The sequence below is a fragment of the Agelaius tricolor genome, unplaced genomic scaffold, assembly GCF_023055355.1.
Source record: "Agelaius tricolor isolate 1412-34295 unplaced genomic scaffold, bAgeTri1.0.p SCAF_3, whole genome shotgun sequence".
NCBI lineage: Eukaryota > Metazoa > Chordata > Aves > Passeriformes > Icteridae > Agelaius > Agelaius tricolor.
Genome location: NW_027269263.1, coordinates 33,923,270 through 33,939,456, shown reverse-complemented (window position 1 = coordinate 33,939,456; position 16,187 = coordinate 33,923,270). Strand labels below are relative to the sequence as shown.

Here is a 16,187-nt window from a genome sequence, read left to right as displayed (position 1 = left end):
GATCAGTATTCAAATTAAAGCCATTTAAAGTGATGCTCTTAAACGTTTATTTTTATTCTTCTGAAGTATCCATCAATCATATTAGCTCTTTAAAAAAAAGAGCAGCCTTGAATGCACAGATGAGGTTTCACTAACAACAGGATGTGTTCTGCAGTGTTACAACCCAAGCAGTACCAAAATAATGGTAATTTTATCCACTTGATTCGGTTAATACAAGGGACAAACAATCCACATGCTGATCTAGTGCCTTGGAACTGCAATTTTCCAGGAATCTCTAATACTAAAAAACCTGTAGACTGAAGAGATTTCGGATATTTAGATAATGATAGAATGCACGCCCAAAATGACTGGACGAGTGAGAAAGCAAAAATCCCCACAAATGGACAAAATTCAATTAGAGGACTCTCTGTAGGAGTGATAGTTAAAGAGAAATTACTTTGGGGACATTTGCACTTTCATAAGCAATTTTCATTTCTACAAAAGGAACCCCCCTATCTACAGTGCCGACTGCAAGCCTCTCACAGGAGAAGTTGGTAGTGTTTCATAGCTGTACATTTTGTAATTTCTGAAAGTAAGCCTTTTAAAAGCAGTATTTGTGTTAGATGTCTTGCTTTGTATGGGCTGAGTTTTTTCACATTGTCCTAATTACTTAGCTTATAGGTACAGACCTAAAACTTTCCCTAGAGCAGTTGATTGGATGATTTTGATTAGATCTGCTGCAGCACTGCAAGTATACTACTACTGATTTGGTGGCAGTAGAGTTTGCTTAGCAAGGAAAATGGTGACATCTAGGCTATGATCATGGGATCAGCTCCATCCCTTGTCTTAAGGTCTCCTTCCTTTCCAGAGATGGAAATGATCCTGTGCTTACTGACTACACTGCTGCTAAAATTGCTGGTGTTGGCCCTTAGAGTGTAAAAAATGGCTAGCTGGGAAAGCCCATTGAATTGATACATTTTACTGTAAATTTTGAAAGTGAGGAGTGCTATCTATTCTGGGGTAAGACATCCACTTCTAGGTACATCTGCTGCTGTGTCTGTACTAGCCAAACACAGAGTGACAGTCCTTCCAGCCCACAGTTCCTACCTGAACTAATGGGACAATGGTACAAATTTTTCAGCTTCTATGCCTGTATAGGAAACATAAGCAAGGTAGGAAATTGAAAGCCCAGCTGAGACCTTTTTAGAAGAACACTGTACATATGCACATACTATATAACACATACATATGCACATATATACACTAGGTCTGAATTTGGTAATTTCACTGTAGTTTAAGTTGATATTAATTTAGCAGTAATTACAGTTCTCTATGGCACAGCTGCTTTTGTACTGGTATTATATGCTAAAAAAAACACCCAAATCTTTCTTCCTGACAATATCATATTTAAATATCATTGTCACATCACATCCTTTCTTACTTGTATCTTACTATATGAAGATGAAGCACTTTCCAGCCAAGCAAGAAGGAGTTTCTGGCTGCTCAGGTCCTGTTGTAAAACAGTGGAAAAGACAAGAAGAGCAGATTTGGCACAGAGCCCAGCAGCAGTGATAAGATCCCATACTAATTTGGAGAGCTTATGTTATCTGTAGGTTATGTGGCACATTATAAGTTGATGAACTCCATGACCATATTTTATAGTCTTCTGACAATGTGATGGTGTTATGAAGAAAATGCCAAGCATTTGCTACCCTTTAGAAAGCCCATTAGGATGGCTTGGAAAATGTTCGCAGCAGTAAAGAGAAGCAAATGTAATTTTCAAAAAAGCCCATTACTATTGGACAATAAATTTGAAGTCTCAGAAATGGTCCTCCTTTGTATCCAAGATCAGGAGGCTGCTTGTTTACCAAAATGCTAATACTGATTTCTCTTGTAGAATCCCTCTCAATGTGAGAGACATTGTCTACTGTACAGGAGTTTCACTGATGGATGAAGATGTATGGGAGTTCATTTGGATGAAATTTCATTCTACCACAGCAGTGTCTGAGAAGAAAATACTATTAGAAGCCTTAACTTGCAGTGATGACAGAAATTTGCTTAACAGGTAAAAAATATTCAATATTTGAATCTGTTACTAATAATCACTTCAACAGTTATGGATCATCACTTGAGCTTTCATCTAAAGGACAGAAATTTGCTTTTCAAGTACAGGCTTACTGTCTGTTGAAACCATCTTACACTTTTGCATTAATGAATACGAAAACTGACACATATCAGTTCCAGATTTTCCTTTCTTCATTGGAAATGTTTAAAATCCTGTAATAATTATTGGTATTTTTTTGTTACCGTGTCCTTTATTTACCATGTCGTGACCAATCTGATCTTACAGATCAGTAAAAATGCACGTGTAAAGTTCCACTCAGCTTTTCCTCAAATATTTTTACATCGAGATTTTTCTGATTCCTAAATGTGTCCAGTCTTTGGAATCATAGAAATAATCCACTGAACTCACTTGGAGACTTAAACAATTCAGCAGTGATCTTTTTTTTCCAAAAGTTTTCTGATGGACTGACGTTGGACAATGTGTTTGTGAAACTAAATGTTCTTGTTTCTCTCACTAGACTTTTGAATTTGTCTCTCAACTCTGAAGTTGTCCTGGATCAGGATGCAATTGATGTGATAATCCATGTAGCTCGAAATCCACATGGAAGGGATCTTGCTTGGAAGTTTTTCAGAGACAAATGGAAAATACTGAATGCTAGGTATGGATAAAAATTCTTAATTTATTTTTATTTTCTTATCTTTATATAATTTGTGTAAGTATTGTATAAGTGTGTATTTATGTAAGTTCCTGAATCTAGTCCATTATCTTTTAATACATGAATAGAGATGTCTCTAAATATGAAATAGCCACACATGAGTCATAAATGCATTTATTCATGGATTATCACACACATGCATAGAGACATTTGTCTCCTGGAAATCATCTGTATATATATTAGTGTATTGTGTCTGTGCTTATGATAATGAATTTTATCTATATGTCAAGTGCTGCAGTCCTATTTCTACACAGAGAAAAAATGGCAGTTCCCAAAGGAATTTTTCTGATTTAAAGTTGGATAGAAAAAATACTCTTTTCAAAAATATTGTTTCAGCTGTGGAAAAAAATGCACATTTTGAATCATTTCCATTTTCAAAAGGATGTTAATATAGTGTCATCCCTTTTCTTTCCACTCTGTGTTTTAGGTGAGTTTCAAGTAATAGGGGAGCAACATTTTGAATTAAAAATAGATGAACAGAAAGGAGACAAGGTTGCTCCTTACACCTGCTTCTCTTTCTCTTTGAACAAGTGCTACATGTGCCTACTCTGAAGCCCAGTCAACATTTTAAAATCCTTTTTGATGAAGATTTTGATATTAATTCAATGAATCACAAAATTCTGTAGTTCTTTAGGGACAGCCTGAGGGCCTGAAAGATTGCACAGCAACTCATCTGATACTGACAGATTAAAAAGGACCACAGCTTGGATGAGATTCAGATTCTGAAAGGCAGGTGTCCAAGATTTTAAGGCATCCCATGCCAGGTCACACCTTTGGTGTTGGCAGGAAAGGCATTGCAGATCTGTTCCATTCTGGACTTGTGAGGAGCCAACTATTGTACCATAGAATATTTGAAATGGTACATTTAAAGTGGTGTATTTAAGCAACTAAATCCCAGTGCCTGATGAATACAGGTGCAAACTTCCTACAGGTTTTACAGCATCAAAGTAAGTGTCAAAGAAACTCAGACACTGAGTTTAATTTTCCTAAAAATTCAGAAAATTGTTCATGCTGTTTTGGATAATACTTAGTAGTATAGTGAGATTTTAGAAGAATAGGTTTGAGCTGGAATTGGTTTTGGAAATTTATATTGCAGAAGCATACTTCTTGAAAGCCATTTCCAAAAAAGCTCTAAGAGTGCTGAAGAGTTTAAAAATTAAGAGTTCTCTGCTTTTGGTGTGATTATTCCAGGAACTGGATTTTAGACAGAAACTGGATGGCAGATGTATTACTATTACACAAGCCAGTTCAGATGGCAAATAATTTTTCAGGTTCCTCCAGGGATTTGTCCAGAGTTTAGGCATAAAGCCATCACAATTTATGTTGCTACAAACACATATGCTCTAGTTGTGTCCTGCCTTAGTAAGTATATTTTATCTGACAACCTGCATAGCACCTGTGATTTTAGACGTGGACAAAGTTAAGCAGTGTACACAAATAGAAAATATTTAACAAACTGTGCCACGTGCCAAATCTTTTGGGTTATAATTTAAAATAGCTTAACTTCACCTAGAAGTTGAATTGTACTTATTTTGCTTGCTTGGGATGCATCATTGTGTAATGTGGATTCATAACAATCAGTAAGGCCTCATAAAAGACCTGTTACTGTCCTTTTTAAAATGAAAATAACGGAGAGTTTGTCTTATTGCTCGACACTCTCTTTGTGTAATCTTCATTCAGTTTGATCTTTAAACACAAGTCAGAGCCACCAAAAAGATTGTAGCAGTTGCTTTTTCTAAACATGACATCCATTTGAGCTTCTTTTGATCACCAAAAGATTCAGTGCAGTGAAATGAAACGGTTTATGCAAGCTGTACATACATGTTATATATTAAAAGTAATGTTGTTTGTAATCACAGATTAGAACCTTTTAGATGAGACTTTGAGAGAGTAGAGTCTAGTTCATACCTTGCCCCTTAACTGTTCAGTGAAACAGTGACACGATAGCATGCAAGGTCCTTCCCCTTGGTCATGGCAATCCCAGGAACACCCACACCCAGGGTGGGCAGAGAAGTGATTCGAGAGCAGCCCTGAAGAGAAGGACTTGGGGGTGATGTTGAGGAAAAACCTCAACATGACCTGGCCATGTCCATTCACAGCCCAGAAAGCCAACTCTGGGCTGCATCCAAAGCAGGGCAAGGCAGGGAATTCTGCCCCTCTACTCTGCTCTGGTGAGACCCCACCTGGAGAGCTGTGTACTGTTCAAGTGTCCCCAGAGTATGAAGGACATGGAGCTGTTGCAGCAAGTCCAGAGGAAGGCCATAAAGTTGGTAAGAGGACTGGAGCACCTGTCCTACAAAGACAGGCTGAGGAACTTGGAGTTGTTCAGTCCAGAGAAGAGAAGGCTGTATGGAGACCTAATAGCAACTTTCCAGTATTTGAAGGGAGCCTACCATGGAGCCAGAGGGGGAGACTTCATCAGGAACTGTAGTGATAGGACAGGGAGGAATGGGTACAAATAGAAGAAATAAGTTAGATATTAGGGAGAAATTTTTACTGTGAGGGTGATGAGACACTGGAACTGGTTGTCCAGGGAGGTTGGACAACCATCCCTTGGCAAGGTTCAAAGCCAGGTTGGATAAGGCCTTGAGCAGCCTGGTCTAGCAGGAGGTGTCCCTGCACATGGGGGTTGGAACTGGATGATCTTTAAGTTCATTCTAGTTCTAAGTTCATTCATTAAGAATGAACTTCTAAGTTCATTCATTAAGATCTTTAAGGTTCATTCTAATCCCTTAATGTTCTGTGATTCTGTGATTAAGTTTCTGACATGAGCTCACCACAGTTCTGAATTTTAAAAATACAAGCTTTATTGTGGAATTATGGTTCAAGAACAACATGCACTTCTTGGAGCAAGTGCCAAGGACAGTCACAAAGTTGATATGATGCCTGGTGTATCTGACCTATGAAGAGAGAGAGAGAGAGAGCTGGGAATGTACAGAAGGCTTTGGGGAGACCTTACAGCACCTTCCAGTACCTAAAGGGTCCTTACAGGAAAGCTGAAGAGGGATTTTTACAAGGGCATGTGGTGATAAGGCAAGGGGAAAAAGCTACAAACTGAAGGACGGCAGGTTTAAATTAGATAGTAGGAAGAATTATTTTACTGTGAGAGTGGTGAGATGTCGTTGGATACGACTTTCACCTGGTCTAGTGAAAGGTGTCCCTGCCCATAGCAAGGGGATTGGAACTGGATTTTATTTCCAACCCCAACCATTCTAGGATTCTATGATTCAAGAAGACTTTGTCCCAAGGCATCCTTTTTCTACGATTATAATTTATTATTTAATTTGATTCAAATTTAAAATACTTTGTATGAAACATTAATTTAATAAGGTGATATCTCAGTGGTATTTTCCATTTAATTTAGTGTAAAAAGTGTTGATGTTTCAGATAGTAAAGTGAAATAGCTGAGGGGGATTAAATTACAACTCTATTTCCTGCTTTAAACATAGCATGTCAGGGAGTTAGAATTGTCACAAAATATTGTTAATCCTTCATATTTTAAAGTATGCTTGTATTCACATTTTCCAGAGCATATTGATGATGTATAACATCTTCAAAGTCACTCGTATAATTTACACAGGTGACTTAAAAATTGAGGTGCCCAACAAGTCTTTAGTAAGAAATCTGTGGGACTAATCTGTGCTACAACTCTGAAAAAGAGAATTGAAAATACTATGCTTGACTTCATGTTACCTGAGCATGCACTACCTTGTCTCCTAAAGCATTTTCATCCTGTGAGCACGTGTCAGTGTGTGAAAATTTAATACATCAGATGCCTATAAGAATTCCTTCATTCTCAAGAGCTGAATCATTTGTCAGCATTTGGGAACTTGACAGTATTTGGGAAGGCATTTATATCTGTCCAAAGTAAATGGACTATGCTGCCTCTAGAGATTGCACAAGTGCAAAGCCTGTACAAACGTGGGGCACTGGAGGGTTTACAACCGCAGAAGGAAAGGTGCAATGGAGAGTCTGTGTCTGCAGAATGTTTCCCTAAAGTTCAGGCATGTAAGGCCCTGGTTCTCTTGTGCTGTTGTCTATCCTGTGAAGGGTGAGAAGACTGACACTTGTAAGACCGAACACTTTTCCTATTTATTCTTTTGTTTCACACCTGCAAAATACTGTTTTGGAACGTGACTTTTCTAGCTTTTTCATCAGCAGAGCTTCTGTAGAAATTGCTGTAAATGGCTGACTTCTTATCAAGTACACATAATGGGCAGTAATCAGCACAGGTGTGCATGAAGGTATCATTTTTAGTGGAAGGAATTCTGTTGCTTCTTGTTTGCCCTGTGGTGGCTACAGTAGACTGTAAGAAAAATAAAATTCCTGCAGCTGTTTTTATGAAGTTGCTTGTCTAAAGTGGATTGGTATTGTCAAAATACCCCATCAAGAGGAGCTTCCCGTTTTCCAAACAGTCAGTTATGTTTGAGACTGTAATAATAAAGGGCTTTGTTAGAAAGCCTAAATCTACTTAAAGTACCATGAAATCCCTACTTCCCATAGTTTGCCTCTGGATGTCTGTATATGCCAGTGTGACTGAAATTTTGGGAAAAGATATGTACTTGCTGAAATAGCCATTATTAATTCATTTATTAGTGATCAGGGAGTAGGATTTTTGATACCTCTAACAGTGTTTCTCCTCACAAGAGCTCAAGATAACAAGCAATATAGTGTAAACATTCCCTAAAACAGACTCTTCTCAAAGAGATTGTAGTTCTCTTCCCTCTTCATCTTTCTGTACCTATTGCTTTGGTTTTCCTTCTCTTTCTTTCTCCCCTTTGAAAGAACTGTGGCTTAGAGTACCTAAGCATTTGAGGGTAATCAATTTGGGATTAACAGAAGCAGAACAGAAAGCTGTGTCTGTGCTGGTTCGTTTCACTTTGAATTTTGAACTCTTTCTATAAATCAGTCTGTAAAAGTGGATGATGAATTGAATTGTTCCCCCAGATGAACATAATTTCAGTAAAGCCTATTGGTAATACTTGCACATCTCTGACAGGAGATCTGGATTCCCTATCTTAAAACCAGTCATGTTTAGATTAGCTAGATACTGCTTTGGACATACGTGCAGATAAATATAAGGGTAACTATTTGTCAAGTGCCTTTTACTATGCTGAATGACATCTAACTTGACTTACTTCTGGTTTCCAGTGGAATTATACTCTTCATGCTGGAGACTGAAAAAACCCCAAGCCCCAAAACAACAAAGTCCACAGACTAAACTATTTCCAACATAAAATGTAAAACTTATGGAGTGATCACTAGGTCAGTGGTGCTATAGTGCTTTATTTGGAGGATTGAAAAATACTTGTGGAAAAGCAAGTGAATAGGAGGATTTGAACAGCCAGTTTCAAAGCAACTGCCTGCCAAATGTCATTCCTGATTGCTTCTGCATATCCTTTAAATATTCCTTGCCCAGGCTTTCAAATTTTCATTCCAGGTTGGTTCTTTGAAATGCTGCGTTGTGGCCCAGGGGATTATTTTAGTAGTATTATTCCTATCAGCATTATTTATTTTAATTATCAGGTAGTGGAACAAGAAAATTTGATGCAGTTCAGTTTTTGAGAGGCTATTTGTAATGTAGATGAGATGGATGAATACAAAATATACAGAAGGCTGCAGCACATCAAAAAGTCTGATTTAATGGTACAGCTTGAAGGGTTCCTCAGAATAATTCTCCATAGTTGCTGCTCTGCTCCTTCATTGGCAAGTGTATTTTGAGCTTTATTTCACAGAATCACAGAATAAGCTGAGTTGGAAGGAATCCACAAGGATCATTGAGTCCAACCCCTGGCCCTGCACAGGGCCATTCCCAGTGTGTGCCCAAGAGCATTGTCCAAGCACTGCTTCAACTCAGACAGGTTTGGTACTGTGAGCACTTCCCTGAGAAGCCTGTTCTGGTGCCCAACCACACTCTGGGTGAAGAACCTTTTCCTGATATCCAACCTAAACCTCCCCTGACACAACTTCAGGCCATTCCCTCAGGTCCTGTCACTGGGCACCACAGAGAAGAGATCAGTGCCCATCCCTCCTCTTCCCCTCATAAGGAAGTTGCAGACTGCCATGAAGTCTTCCCTCTGTTCCATTTAGTGGGTGGTGGTTTGGTCCTCTCCTCCTCTGGAGCACTCATCTGTGCCTGTAGTTATACCCATTCTGCTTAATAGCATCTGACTTAATAATTACAAACATTTCAGCCTAGAAGAAGGTCTCAGTCTAGGTTTTCAGCCTGAAATACCAGTACCCCATTCCAGTGCTATTCCCTTGATCCCCCAAAATCAGTCCTATGCCTTCTCTCTTGATTACAGAAGATTACTTCCTAGTTTTCAGTTGACCTGGCTCTTGCAGTAACTCTCTGTGCATCTTCTTTTTGCCCTTGCAGGTATGGAGAAGCATTATTTATGAATTCAAAGCTTGTCAGTGGGGTCACGGAATTCCTCAATACTGAAGGAGAACTAAGAGAGGTAATTTTTAAACTACTTCTGCCATGTGAGGCTGTGTTCATTGCAAGCAGGGAGCAGGGCAGGAACAGTTCTCCAGAAACTCTGGACAACTGAAACTCTGTTCTCTCTGCTGCAGTTGAAGGCCCAACTGCCTGTGCAGCACCAACCTGTTAGGCAGCACAAGGATGAGGAGCAGATCACAAAAGCACACAAGTGTGTAGAGCTGGTGTCAGGAGGGGTACTGTACAGGCAGTTCTTTGTGCTCGGCTGGATATGAAGGTTTATCTTTTTCTCTTCACTATTGGTTGAGAAACTGAAGATGAGATGTTTCTATCTTCATTAGCTTATGCTGCAGAGGGCAGACCTCGAAAACATAAGTGTTGAAAGTAGAAGCTGCCAATGTATTCTCTGTTTTTCTCAGAGTATTTTCCATGTGAGAAAATCTGCTAACTGAATATGCTGGCGAAATGACACCACAATAATTTGTACTTCTTATTTAGATGGGAAAGATTTAGATGGGAAAGATTTCTCATTTTAACTTCACACCAGTTCTGACTGAGGTAGCTGTACAGTTGTGCTGTACCCTGATTATCACCTACTCAATGCTGCTCCAAATGGATACAGTGATTCTTAAGCAGCACAACCACTATTATGTGAACTCTGATTGTACTCTGATGTTTTGCATCCAACCATTTGTCTGCACTCAAGTCTAGTGGCCTCAGTAGCTTAGGGAGTGGCCACAGGTGGTTTCCTCCCTTCAGGTGGGAATGACACTGTTTGTCAGATTTGAGTTACTGCCCTGCACAAGGAAGCGTTCTGTACTCTTAGTTTCCACCTTCATGACAGGATTGGTAAGCTGCCTGGTTATACGTCCCTAAAAGAAACTGGTATTGTAAACATTTTGGTATAAAAAGTACAGAGATCAAGTAAAGTCTGATTTTGATAGTTTCCAGGTCCCTTTCATGCTTTTAACTGTGATGGGAATGAGACAGTTGCAGAATCAACCTTTTCAGTTTTGAGCCGAGGCTCAGAGATGTTGCTGGAAGTCAGAGTTTAGCAACCATGATGAATTTGGTGTCACCAGGAAAAAAAAATAAACTAGTTATTCATAAGTGTTGCTAAAACCATCTAATTTTGTACAAGTCAACATAACCTGCAAACTATTGTGCAGATCAGCCTTTCAATTTTCACTTAAAAAGAACAACAATAATTGAAAACCTGCCAGCACCATTGGGTATAATAATCCAAGTGCCGGTGCTGTACTTTGAGTATACACAAGAAGAGAACAAGAGCATTTTCAGTCTGCAGAAAAAAAGGTCAAAGTTTTCATATAAGGGAAGGAGTATGTTTCAGGCATTCAAAGATTATCAAATGCATGCCTACTTGCTGTTTTGCCATTCTCTTCTCACTGTAAACATCCCTTCCTTTTTTCAGCAACTGACCTGTATTATATAACCAAAAGGGATCTGCATATCAAAATAAAATTAATGTGTTTTGAAGCTTGATAAAACCAGAGGGCATCAGTACTGCCTTCTACTGATATTTGCATATAAACCTTAATTAGAAGCAATTCCAGTGCTCCCAGTTTGGTTTCTTAGGTACAAATAAAAGTTAAGAACAGCCATCTACGCAGTGCAGCAGTTGAGCTGCAGGAGGGAAGGAGGTAATTATATTAATATGATCCAGCACTGACATATCAATATCTTCCAGTGCAATGTGAAGCAATTGCATCACATCTAATTGACAGTTTGGTGTCTTAATATATTTCCTATTAAATCTTTCTACCTGATACTGCATTTGCTTCTACATTGATTGTGGAAGTTTGTCCTAAATGGCTGACTTATTTGTATGCACTGGAAAAACTTGCTTTCTTTAGTTGCTGCAAATTTAACCTGTTAACTTGTATTTCCAGCTAAAGAACTTTATAAAGAGTTACGAAGGGGGAGCTGCTGTCTCTTTCTCTCGTGCTGTCGAAACAGTGGAAGCCAATGTGCGGTGGCAAAGGCTTTATAAGGAAGAACTGTTCCAGTGGCTAAGAAAATCCTTGACACAGTAATCTGTCTTTTTAGCCAATCATTTAACATGATGCAAGAGGATTCTCACTGCAAGAGGAAGAGGAGACATTTTAAAAGTGTTCAAGATGAAAATCATGAAGACAAGATCAGATTGCAGGGATAAGGTTTTTTGGTTTATTGTTTTTTTCATTGTGGATTTTTCTTTTTACACTGAAATCTTGTGAAATTGTCAAGAAGATTTTCAGAAGAGAAGATCATGAATGCTTGTGAAACCCAGTCCTCAATGTACACAACCAAACATGATATTAAGTGGTGCATGTAAATGTTGGGAAAAAAACAAACAAAAATCCTTCAAAGACTATTTTGTGCATGCTTGTACTGTCTCTGCCTGTATTTTAGCATGCTTATGTATAACAGCCACATTTTGTATGTGAGTTCTGGTTACATCAAAGTTGGGCATTATACAAAGCACAAAGACTCTACGACAATCACTGTTTCAATGGACAAAAGGAAAGCCAGGAACAGGAAATGCAGAAGGCTTCCAGCTTGGGGCGGTATGAGATGTAAAATCAACTTTCCCACTTGCTGCCAGTTTGTCTACCACTCAGATTGTCTCTTAATGATTACAAAGATGCCAGTTCATTTTTCGAGTTACCAGTTGTATCTGCAGTCTCCATATTTCTTTACTTAAATAAGCAGAATAGTGAGAGAAGAGAAATAGAAAAGGGCCAGGAGCAGGATTAGAGAGAGAAAATGAGAAGAACATCATCATTACATTATAATCATATACATTTGTTCATTGCTGATCAGTGAAACAGTGTAGTTTCAACTGCGAACATCTGCTGGGGCAGGAGCTTTGCAGTGATATCACAGAATCCATGAACCACCTCTTCTCAGCTACTTTACAAGGCACTGAAACTCACAATGGATCACCCAGGTCACCCAGCCTGTGCAGTAGTAAGTTTTTTAGCTCATAGTGCACAAGTATTATAAATAAACATAGGATTCAAATGAAAATTAGGAAAAAGGGAGATATCTTGCATGCAAAGACTTAAAATTACCTAAGAGGGCTGTCTTTCATGTGGTAGACCAGTCTCTGTAGTGATTTATTATGATAGACAGGTCAGATTCTCTGTATGGGCAATAATTTTGCAAATATAGAATGTACTATTTATGCCATCATTGAAAAGTGAAATATGGAGAAAGTGAGGGGGGTGTACATGTGTTTATTTGTACTGACTAATACTAAGAACATGGTTTTCTTTCTGTTCCCTTGTACTTCACATAGACTATTGTTCATGAATGACATTTTTCTTAATCAATTTTGTTTCTTCTCAATCCTTAATCTGAAAGATCAGTGACACAGTGGAATTATACAATGACTATCTGCACTCTGAAGCTAAATGCTGAGCATAAAACTGGAGGGGGGCCAAATACTCTCTCATGTCTACACTGTGGAGGAAAAAGCCACAAGAATACAGTTTTCAGGAGTCAGATTGCAGTGGCTTCAGAGGTAGAATGTAGATGTGGGGCAGTGCTTCTTTGTCCCGTCCCAAGCTATCCCAACCATCTGACCACATCATGGCTGTGTACATTGGGAACACATGGCCCACCAAAGCAGAGAGCAGCCATTCTATCTGGTTGTTGCCCTCACAAGGCATGGAAATTAACTAACATGCTTTACACTTGCAGTTGCTTATCCCCAGTAAGTTGTGAATTGAAACATTAGTGTGAAAAGAACCAAACCAAACCATCTTCAGATATTTTCAGAGTTATGTGGAGACAGTATTGTTTTCTGGGCTCTCTTTCCCAAGGTATTCTGCTCCTCAAAAACTAGCAGACCCATCCCAAAACAGAGCTGTTGTGCTCGTCTTGCACCTGTCATTGTGTGCCCTTTACTTTTGGAGGCTGTTGTTTGTGGATTGGGTGCATGAAATCCTTGTGTGGGCATTTGTTTAGCTGTTTGGTGCTGTGTAGCACATTAGCTTGACTCACGTATAACCAAAAGAAGAGGAAATCCTGTGCTCTTGTACTGTTAACTCTTTGCCTTATAGCAGTAAGCCCTAAACCTTTGTGCTATGTTGCAGTGCTAGTGAACCTGCTGCCCAGAGACACTATCATGTCAAAGCTGAGTGAAATCCTCCTCCTCCTTTGTATTTTACCTACCTCACAGGGGTGTTGTGAGGCTTGACTAATGTTAGCAAAGCACTTGAATATCTTCTTATGAAAGGCATTTAAAAGTGAAAAGTATTATTTTATGCGGTTGACCAAACTCGACCTTAATGCCAGTATGTAGCGTCACATTTTTAATTTCTACTGAGAAAAATCACATGCAGACTTTTTTTAATAATAAAAACGCAAGCCAAATACTATTTAGTATAACCTCTACCCTGTAATGAAGGCCAAAATTGTGATATCCAAAGAGTGTGCAGAAAGCCAAGCCCTCAAATATGAATTGCTTGGAGGATTTCAGAGAACAGAAGAGTGTGAAATGGTCTGTACCTTTACAATTTTAGTCAGTATTGTCTTTGATGACTTTTCTTTTCCAGAACCACAGATGGAACCACATACCTTGCAAGTTGCACATAAAAGTTTCTGGTCTTCCCACTGATAACAGTATATTTCAAAGTCAAAAGTTCATTACAGCCTGTGTGTTCTGCACAGTGCACAGAAATTCCCGCTCTTGCTCATTTGGATTGAAGTTCTTGCACATTTAGCTGGTGTTGGATGTAAATTGATATTTTAGTGGCCTTGAGCAACTGGTCTACCACAGATATCAAGTCCTAAGTGTATACATTATACATACCTGTTGATGTGTTGCTTATATAATGGTTGTATTCTTATAATGTTAGTATTATTGCTCTAAGGTTGAACTGGCCTTTCCATTATAATTCTCTATTATTTTATTTTTTATGTTTTGTATTTTGCTGTTTCACACTGAATCGGGATTAAATTTAAATGGATTAAATCTAAAAAATCCCATAACTGTTTTCTGCAATATTCAAACATCCTGCATTTTATTACATGCCTTTAGAAACCTTTTTTTAAGAAGTTTCACACAGCTGTGTGTTAAAGAATAGTTGATTCCTCATGGAACATTCTAATACAACCTGCTTAGAAAAATCTATTTATTTTGATTTTCTTTCTCTTTTATCAGTCCTTTTCTTCCCTTGTCCATGTCTAAAGATGGTCCTCATTTTTATGATTTGGATTGTGATTAGGAAGCCAAGTACTCCATACTTTTCAGCATTTTCTAAACTAGTGTTTAACTTTGTCCTTTCTAGTGAGAGGAGAATGTACAAAATGTGAATGCTGTGTGGACATGGACATGGGTGTCATTTTATAGAGATTTGATGAGGGTAGAATCTTTAATCAGCCTTTGTATGACTCAGGATCCTTTATAGTTATTAATTGATATGGTTTCTTAAATCATATAGGAAGACATATGAATAGACATGATTCTATGCCAGCATAACGAAACAGCTATTGTTTTTTTATAAAATTGTCCACTACAAGTATCTGGCCTATTACTTTGTAGCTGGTAGAATTATTCATGTATCCACTGCTAATAGCTGTTAAAATGGTACTAGCTACTAATTGTGACAAGGGCAGAACACTGTGAAAGCATTCTTCTGAAATGACATGTCATTTCTGCTATTACTGGGAGTACTTGGACATTAATTATGTTAAAAAAAACTGCATGTGTTCTCAAGTGCATCTAAATTTGTGACCTTCGATTATCTTTTCAGTGAATATAGCAAGAATTCTGATATTACACTGGAAACTGAAGGTGAATTTTGTGTCATTTTTGGTCTGTGGTAGATATTCCACTGATCTTTAGAGTGCCAAAGGAAATATGCCCTGATGTGAAAGGGCACTTTCACAGCAAAGATCCTGAGGCATACAATTAAGTCTTTAGTAGTAAGTAATAAAAAATGAAAAGTGTTTGTGTAGTGTGTAGGTGTGTGTGTGTGTGTGTGTCTGTGTGTGTGTATGTAAAATCCTCCATAGAGATACTTTTCCCATAAAAATCTAATTTGGATAGACTAAAGCAAAGCTAATATTTGCAGGAGAGGGTGCCTTTATTTAGATACTTGCATAATAAGGTTTTGGTTTTTCACATGATCATAAGTGATAGTGAAAATAGACTTTGAGGAAAATGTGCAACTTCCTCTTTGAGGAAAATGGATGTGGGCTTGAAAACTGCTAATGTATATAATCAGCTTATACTCCCTCTTGCTATGAGTACTCACCATATCAGGCTGCCTGCCCTAAGCAGGATATATAGCCACAGTGTCAGTATGCATATGAAGGAGTAAAAGGACCATCCAGCTGTGGAGCAGCCTGAAGAGAGTCTGTTTGCACATCTATGGATGGAGCAGTCAGACAACTGCTGGCTGTATCACCTGCCACTGCTGCCAGACCACCTGGGTTAGGAAAGCAGCTGGGAACTGCTGAAATGCAGAAGGGCTCCATCCAACCTTTTTTTCAGCTGTATGGAACAGACAGAAGGTTCCTTGGCCTGAGTATGGGTTGTGGGTGATCTTCAGAGATGAATGCCATTGCCTTGTGCTAGCAGAAAGCAAATATCCAGCTAATGAACCTGCACTGCTCAGAAAAAACTTAAGCCCTGAGCTCTGGCCACCCCAGCTGAAAAGCACTGACCAAAATGTTTGTAAAGGTCTAGAATATTATAGTGTCCCTTCTTCAGAAGTATTTTCAAACAGTCAAATATTTAATTTTCAAGTATGAATAGGAACACAGACACTCTTTCTTTATGATATTTTTGTTAATATTTGAAAGTGTAACAGGAATTTCTTGGGTTTTTTCTAACAGGTGGGCTGGAAGGATGTACTACAAATTATTTGTGGTAATAATTCCAGTAATAATAGTAACTGTATTCATACCATTAAAAAAACAAAACAAACCCCCCCCCCCCCCCCAAAAAAAAAACCACCAATCAGATGCCTACA

At 38.5% G+C, this 16,187-nt stretch overlaps 1 protein-coding gene across 1 annotated transcript in view; it reads left to right on the top strand.

The window, feature by feature from the left end:
* The window catches only part of TRHDE (thyrotropin releasing hormone degrading enzyme), a 213,069-nt gene extending 196,919 nt beyond the window's left edge, over window positions 1-16,150 (top strand). The window contains exons 16-19 of the mRNA XM_071423413.1: window positions 1,877-2,044; window positions 2,562-2,702; window positions 9,139-9,220; window positions 11,112-16,150. Of these exons, the coding sequence (XP_071279514.1) occupies window positions 1,877-2,044; window positions 2,562-2,702; window positions 9,139-9,220; window positions 11,112-11,255 (535 nt within the window). The 3' untranslated portion in view covers window positions 11,256-16,150. The remainder of the gene's footprint in view (window positions 1-1,876; window positions 2,045-2,561; window positions 2,703-9,138; window positions 9,221-11,111) is intronic.
* Window positions 16,151-16,187: the final 37 nt, after the last annotated feature.